The sequence below is a fragment of the Triticum urartu genome, chromosome 7A (assembly GCF_056163025.1).
Source record: "Triticum urartu cultivar PI428250 chromosome 7A, HENAU_Tu73, whole genome shotgun sequence".
In the NCBI taxonomy this organism is placed as follows: Eukaryota; Viridiplantae; Streptophyta; class Magnoliopsida; order Poales; family Poaceae; genus Triticum; species Triticum urartu.
In genome coordinates this window covers 646,982,917-646,991,209 of record NC_141879.1, presented here as the reverse complement: position 1 = coordinate 646,991,209, position 8,293 = coordinate 646,982,917, and the positions used below count along the sequence as shown (strand labels likewise).

Genomic DNA, 8,293 nt, shown 5'->3' with positions numbered 1-8,293 from the left:
TTAGGTAATAATGTGGATGCCCCTTGGGAAATTTTTAGCTTGTGACTGGAATCCCCCGTTTGTTCGAGGCTTGCTGGCGATCCTTAGAGGTTGTTTTGGTCAAGAAATCAACAGTTTTCCTGCAAAACAAAAAAGAAATTAACAGTTGAATGGGTTATTCCTTCTCACCTCGGTTGACGGTATCTTCAAAATGCTTATCTACATAATACAACTTTGGAGGCCATCGGCAAAGAGTCATGACAGAACATGAATGGGAGCCGCAATGGCGATGATCAACGCATTTCGCTCATCGATTACGAGGTACGTGGATTCAGCCTTTCGCTGTGGTGCTTCGTAACCTTCTGGTTTGGACCGTAATCTGTAAGAGCATCTCCAACAGCCGCGCCAAAAGACGCGCGTACGTGGTAAATTAGCTTTATAGCACGCGTGGGATGTTTTCGCGCGCTCTAGCGGTGGCGCGAAACTAACGCGCGCGGGAAAAGGCAACCGCTCGCGCGCTACATTTGGCGCGCCGCGTCCGGCGCGCCTATAAATTACAGCGCCTCCGCCGCTCTCTCCATCGCTCTTTGCTGCTCTCTCTGTCTCTCCATCGCCCCCTGCTGCGCTCTGCCGCCGACACGCCATCACCGCGCCACAATGCCGCCTCGGCGCCGGGGAGGTACGGGCTACCGCGGCGTCCGTGTGTGTCCGTCCGGCACCTACTCCGCCGAGATTTGGTCAGGCGGCGGCATGCGGTTCCGTCTCGGAACTCCGGCGACGAGCGGTTCCTTGACGCCTACGCTCTGACGTCGGAAGAGGACATCACTGAGATAGAGTCCGAGTCGGACGAGTAGTAGTAGAACTATTTACGAAACCAAATATGTAGTAGAAAAAACTAAAATATAGCGCGCCTGCTGGAGCGGCGTGGACGCGCTTTAATTTGCGGCGGCCGCTGGAACCAGCGCACCGCTGCGAGCAAAAGCTGGCTAACCTGGTGCTGTATCGCGACTTTTAGCGCGCGGCGCGTTGCACGGCTGTTGGAGATGCTTAAACTGATGAACTTGACGTGGTGTGTTTTCATGTTTGTAGGACTTGTTGGTGCCGTTTGAGGCTTTTATATAAAGCCAGGAGAAAGCCTTTCGTATGATAACAGAAATCACACGGAGACGTTTGTTCACGTTAATACAGCCGAAACATTACATGCTTATAGAAACATTCCCACAAGCACACATCACATGTAGGCACCATGCAGTCACTAGTGCCCCACTTAAGTGGTACATGCACCACTCGCTTATTCCCACACGACCATATCTTCCACGGCAGTCATCTTCATCAGCACCAGAGCTGGGCCATCAAGGCAGCGTGTAATCTGTCGAAACAACGAAACCGGACTCAGCATTGCTACGACATTATCAGCAGATCATTCGTTAGCAATTACTCCCTCCGTTCCAAATTACTCGTCGCAGAAATGAATGTATCTAAAACTAAAATACATCTAGATACATCCATACCTGCGATAAGTAATTCGAAACCGAAGGAGTATATAGGAAAGCATGTGCTTTGTAGGTACCTCCGCACTTGTAGCCGACGGGGCGGTCGGCCATGTTGCAGCGCTTGGGGATGGTGATGGCCACCTCGGGCTTGATCCCGGCCATCTTGGCGGTGCCGGACAGCATGACGGCGCACAGGCAGCTGGGGCTCTTCCCTAGGGTGTGCACCGCCGAGCAGCAGCTGCTGGAGGGCGCCGAGTCCGGCTCGTCCGCCGCCGAGATGCACGGGGCCATGCGCAGGGCCATCCGGTCGGGGGAGGACCTCCCGCACTCGCCGGCCCCCTCCGCGGCGCCCCCTCGCAGCGCCACCCCGGCCAGCGCCACGGCCAGAGCCAGGACGACGAGCGGCCTCATTGCCATCTCTCCCTGCCTTTCCTTGCTCCGACGTTCACTCACTTGTGGTGGTGGTTCTTGCAGTGACTAGTGCAGATCGCTCGCTGCTGCTGCCTGCTCTGGCATGGGTGGTGCCTCTTATATAGCGGTGGCATTGCGGCATTGTGGGGGGGCACCTCGTTATGGGTGGAGCACTTGGGACTCCTCTAGTCGCACTGGACACATGCTAATGGTTTCTCCACTTTGGATTGTGATGAAGGGTGTACACACTAGCCAGTGGGCTTCTGGTAGGACAGCACTTGCGCCGTGGACCTGCCATATAAACATTCTAAAACGTCCCACGCGCACTATGCGCTGTGGCCGGTACTAAGATACTAGGAAAGAACATGAACATCCACATAACTGATAATACTCTTTCTAGTCCTTTTTAATCTGCATATAAATGTCGTCTGAAGTCAAAATATCTCTACTTTGACCAAATTTATAGAAATAAGTATCAACAGTCACAATGCCAAATCAAGATTGTTAGATTTATTATGAAATGTAGTTTCATAGTATATATATATATATATATATATATATATATATATATATATATATATATGGTGTTGTAGATGTTGATATTTGTTAAAATAAATTTTGTCAAACTTTGCAAAGTTTGACTTGACACAAACCTGCATATAAGATTTGGTCAGCGTCAAACTTTGTTAACTTTGACTAAGTTTATAGAAAAAAAATTAAGATTCATAATATGAAATCAATATCGTAAGATGCATCATGAAATTAATTTCCACACCATATAGATTTAGTATTGTAGATGTTGATATTTTTTTCTATAAAGTTGGTCAAACTTTACAAATTTTGACTTTGATCAAATCTTATATGCAGACTAAAAAGAAACGGTGGGAATACATGGAGTAAAAAGGGCTGGAGGGAGTACTACACATCATCCATCTACTTGGTCTTGGTGTGACTCAACACCACGGCAAGAGTAAATTGCACCCGGAGTACGAGAAAGGCATTTTGGAGGCCTTTATTTTTGAAAAGTTCAAATTCTAACTTTTATGGTTCAAAAAATTCTGAAAAAAAATATGCGTGTATGTAAGGATGTAACTGACATGTGTGTAAAAATTCATGATGAAATACCTTGAGTTGTGACCTGTACAAAAAAAGATAAATTCATGGCCTGGAAGGATGAATAGTATCATGTGTTAAACAGCCCTAGATTTGTCTTATTTTGCACAGCCCTCGTTTTAATGTATTTTGAACTGAAAATTTACACACATGTGTGTTATGCCTTCATGTATATCTGTAATTTTTTTAGAATTTTTTGAAATGTAAAAACATGAATTTCAATGAAATTTCAAATTTGATTTTGGAGGCCTCACTGGAGGCCGAGCTCCAAAAGGGATCTCCGCCGGAGTACTAGCTACAAGCATTCCTAGTGATCTAAAAAGTCTTATAAAAGTTTACGGAGGGAGTATGTCCCTAAAAAAACTTGTTTCGTATGTGTGCGCATTTTAATCACACTGCAAAGCGCTCATATGAGCCAAGGGAACTTGGTACGACAAGCATGCGACGTCACAAGTGGTCCCTCCAACCTGAGCGTCCACGTGGCAAGCCGGCGAGGCGGAAAATGCCGTGCGAATGTCATGTGAGGTACACTGCACGAGCACAATGGCTTTCTTGCAAGAACACCCTTAGATTTAGGCCAATACATAGAGTACTTGTGCAGATACGACTTCGCCGAGATGGAGGACGTAGGCGGCGATGGCAGAAGCAAAATGGTTGGTGAGCATGTCGCGGGCTAGCCAGCGGTGGCGAGTTCGGTTGCGCCGACGAACCTGGACCATGACAATTGTGGAGAGGTCATTTAACTCAGAGGAGGTAAGAGTATCAGGGCTATGGCGGAGGTGTACAAAGTGAAGGGGTCGTTGCGAGTGCGCCGACGACACCAATGACATTGAAGACGGTGACTTCGAAGATTCCGGAGCTTCAAGATCCCCATAAGTGGGGTAATATTGTTGACCTAATCCTCCTCTCTCGAATGATGTAGCTCAAAAAGGTCCGGATTAGGGAAAATCTTAGCCACTGGGCAACAATAGGCTATGTAAGGGTGCCAATTTGGTTCTTTTGGGCGTTGATTTAATTCTTTCTTTAAATTGGCGACCAAATGTTGGTAATTTTGTACGATTTAGGATTTAGGCATGGGGAAGATTTTGAATTTTGCGGCTGGTTTGTTAGGATTTGGAACCTCCTTAGTAACCTGCAATGTAGTGTTGTCAAAAGAAAAATTTGAAGGAAATATGCCCTAGAGGCAATAATAAAGTTGTTATTTATATTTCCTTATATCATAATAAATGTTTATTATTCATGCTAGAATTGTATTAACCGCAAACTTAGTACATGTGTGAATACATAGACAAACAGTGTCTCTAGTATTCCTCTACTTGACTAGCTCGTTAATCAAAGATGGTTAAATTTCCTAGCCATGGACATGTGTTGTCATTTGATGAACGGGATCACATCATTAGAGAATGATGTGATGGACTAGACCCATCCGCTAGCTTAGCACTATGATCGTTCAGTTTATTGCTATTGCTTTCTTCATGACTTATACATGTTCCTATGACTATGAGATTATGCAACTCCCAAATACCGGAGAAACACTTAGTGTGCTATCAAACGTCACAACATAACTGGGTGATTATAAAGATGCTCTACAGGTGTCTCCGATGGTGTTTGTTGAGTTGGCATAGATCGAGATTAGGATTTGTCACTCCGATTGTCGGAGTGGTATCTCTGGGCCCTCTCGGTAACGCACATCACTATAAGCCTTGCAAGCAATGTGACTAATGAGTTAGTTGCGGGATGATGCATTACGGAACGAGTAAAGAGACTTGCCAGTGACGAGATTGAACTAGTTATGATGATACCGATGATCGAATCTCGGGCAAGTAACATACCGATAACAAAGGGAATAACGTATATTGTTGTGCGGTTTGACCGATAAAGATCTTCGTAGAATATGTAGGAACTAATATGAGTATCCAGGTTCTGCTATTGGTTATTCACTGGAGATGTGTCTCCGTCGTGTCTACATAGTTCTTGAACCCGTACGGTCTGCACGTTTAACGTTCAATGACGATTTGTATTATGAGTTATGTGATTTGATGTACCGAAGGTTATTCGAAGTTTCGGATGAGATCACGGACATAACGATGAGCCTCAAAATGACCGAGACGTAAAGATCGATATATTGGAAGGCTATTCGGACATCGAAAAGGTTCCGAGTGATTCGGGTATTTTTCGGAGTACCTGAGAGTTACGGGAATTCGCCGGGGAAGTAGTGTGTGATGCCCCCGGTTCAATCGTACACTAATCATACACGCAAACGTGTACGATCAAGATCAGGGACTCACGGGAAGATATCACAACACAACTCTAAAAATAAAATAAGTCATGCAAGCATCACATTACAAGCCAGGGGCCTCGAGGGCTCGAATACAAGAGCTCGATCATAGACGCGTCGGCAGAAGCAACATTATCTGAGTACAGACATAAGTTAATCAAGTTTCCATAAGATGGCTAGCACAAACTGAGATACAGACCGAAAGAGGCGCATGCCTCCTGCCTGGGATCCTCCTAAACTACTCCTGGTCGTCGGCGGCGGCCTACACGTAGTATTAGGCACCTCCAGTGTAGTAGGAGTCGTCGTCAACGGTGGTGTCTGGCTCCTGGGCTCCAACGTCTGGTCGCAAAAACCGGGTATAGAAAGGGGGAAAAGGGGGAGCAAAGCAACTGTGAGTACTCATCCAAAGTACTCGCAAGCAAGGAGCTACACTACATATGCATTGATATCAATGAAAGGGGTAGTATATGTGGACTGAACCGCAGAATGCCAGAGTAAGAGGGGGATAGATAGTCCTATCGAAGACGACGCTTCTAGCAGCCTCCATCTTGAAGCAGAAGAAGAGAGTAGATGGTAGGTTAACCAAGTATCATCGCATAACATAATCCTACCCGGCGATCCTCCCCTCGTTGCCCTGTGAGAGAGCGATCACCGGGTTGTATCTGGCAGTTGAAAAGTTGTGTTTTATTAAGTATTTGGTTCTAGTTGTCATAAGGTCAAGGTTCAACCCCGGTTCGTCCTTTTACTGAGGGACACGGCTATTCGAATAGATAAACTTCCCTGTAGGGGTGCACCACATTTCCCAACATGCTCGATCCCCTTTGGCCGGACACACTTTCCTAGGTTATGCCCGGCCTCGGAGGATCAACACGTCGCAGCCCTACCTAGGCACAACAGAGAGGTCAGCACGCCAGTCTAAATCCTATGCGCGCAGGGGTCTGGGCCCATCGCCCATTGCACACCTGCACGTTGCGTACGCGGCCGGAAGCAGACCTAGCCCCCTTAATACAAGCGTAGGCTTACGGTCCAATCTGCCGCGCGCCGCTCAGTCACTGACGTCACGAAGGCTTCAACTGATACCACGACGTCGAGTGCCCATAACTGTTCCCACGTAGTTGGTTAGTGCATATAGGCCAGTGGCCAGACTCAGATCAAATACCGAGATCTCGTTAAGCGTGTTATTTTGAAGTAATCACGGATGCCGACCAGGGCCAAGTGTTGGGGAACATAGTAATTTCAAAAATTTCCTACACACATGCAAGACCATGGTGATGCATAGCAACGAGAGGGAAGAGTATGGTCCACGTACCCTCGTAGACCGTAAGAGGAAGCGTTATGAGAACGCGGTTGATGTAGTCGAACGTCTTCACGATCCGACCGATCCAAGTACCGAACGCACGACACCTCCAAGTTTAGCACACGTTCAGCTCGATGACGTCCCACGACTCCGATCTAGCGGAGCTTCACGGGAGAGTTCCGTCAGCACGACAACGTGTTGACGATGATGATGTTGCTACCGACGCAGGCCTTCGCCTAAGCACCGCTACGATATGATCGAGGTGGATTATGGTGGAGGGGGCACCGCACACGGCTAAGGGATCAATGATTAACTTGTGTCCCTAGAGGTGCCCCTCTGCCCCCGTATATAAAAGAGAAAGGGGGGAGGCCGGCCGGCCCTCTATGGCGCGCCAGGAGGAGGATTCCTCCTCCTAGTAGGAGTAGGACTCCCCTCTTTCCTACTCCTACTAGGAGGAGGAAAGGAAGGGGGAGAGGAAGAAGGAAAAGGGGGCGCCGCCCCCCTCTCCTAGTCCAATTCGGACCAGAGGGGGAGGGGTGCGCGGCCTGCCCTAGGCCAACCCTCTCTCTCTCTCCACTAAGGCCCATAAGCCCATTATTTCTCCTTGGGGGGGGGGGTTCCGGTAACCCTCCGGCACTCCGGTTTTCTCCAAAATCACCCGGAACACTTTTGGTGTCCGAATATAGTCGTCCAATATATCGATCTTTACATCTCGACCATTTCGAGACTCCTCGTCATGTCCGTGATCATATCCGGGACTCTGAACTACCTTCGGTACATCAAAACACAAAAACTCATAATACCGACCGTCACCGAACTTTAAGCGTGCGGACCCTACGGGTTCGAGAACTATGTCGACATGACCGAGATACGTCTCCGGTCAATAACCAATAGCAGAACCTGGATGTTCATATTGGCTCCCACATATTCTACGAAGATCTTTATCGGCAAACCGCATAACAACATACGTTGTTCCCTTTGTCATCGGTATGTTACTTGCCCGAGATTCGATTGTCGGTATCTCAATACCTAGTTCAATCTCATTACCGGCAAGTCTCTTTACTCGTTCTGTAATGCATCATCCCGCAACTAACTCATTAGTTACAATGCTTGCAAGGCTTATAGTGATGTGCATTACCGAGTGGGCCCAGAGATACCTCTCTGACAATCGGAGTGACAAATCCTAATCTTGATTTATGCCAACTCAACAAGCACCATCGGAGACACCTGTAGAGCACCTTTATAATCACCCAGTTACGTTGTGACATTTGGTAGCACACAAAGTGTTCCTACGGTACTCGGGAGTTGCATAATCTCATAGTCATAGGAACATGTATAAGTCATGAATAAAGCAATAGCAACAAACTAAACGATCATCGTGCTAAGCTAACGGAATGGTTCAAGTCAATCAAATCATTCTCTAATGATGTGATCCCGTTAATCAAATGACAACTCATGTCTATGGCTAGGAAACTTAACCATCTTTGATTCAACAAGCTAGTCAAGTAGAAGCATACTAGTGACACTCTGTTTGTCTATGTATTCACACATGTACTAAGTTTCCGGTTAATACAATTCTAGCATGAATAATAAACATTTATCATGATATAAGAAAATATATAATAACTTTATTATTACCTCTAGGGCATATTTCCTTCAGTCTCCCACTTGCACTAGAGTCAATAATCTAGTTCACATCTTTATGTGATTAGTTCACATCTC

General features: G+C 46.7%; 1 protein-coding gene across 1 annotated transcript; it reads right to left on the bottom strand.

Annotated features, from left to right (window-relative positions):
- Nucleotides 1-1,135: 1,135 nt before the first annotated feature.
- On the bottom strand, nt 1,136-1,984 carry LOC125524334 (uncharacterized). The gene is made up of 2 exons (XM_048689402.2): nt 1,550-1,984; nt 1,136-1,348 (listed from the first exon to the last, which is right to left on the bottom strand). The coding sequence occupies exons 1-2, from the start codon at nt 1,887-1,889 to the stop codon at nt 1,332-1,334; spliced, it is 357 nt and encodes a 118-aa protein (XP_048545359.2). The 5' UTR covers nt 1,890-1,984; the 3' UTR covers nt 1,136-1,331.
- Between the last annotated feature and the right edge of the window lie 6,309 nt (nt 1,985-8,293).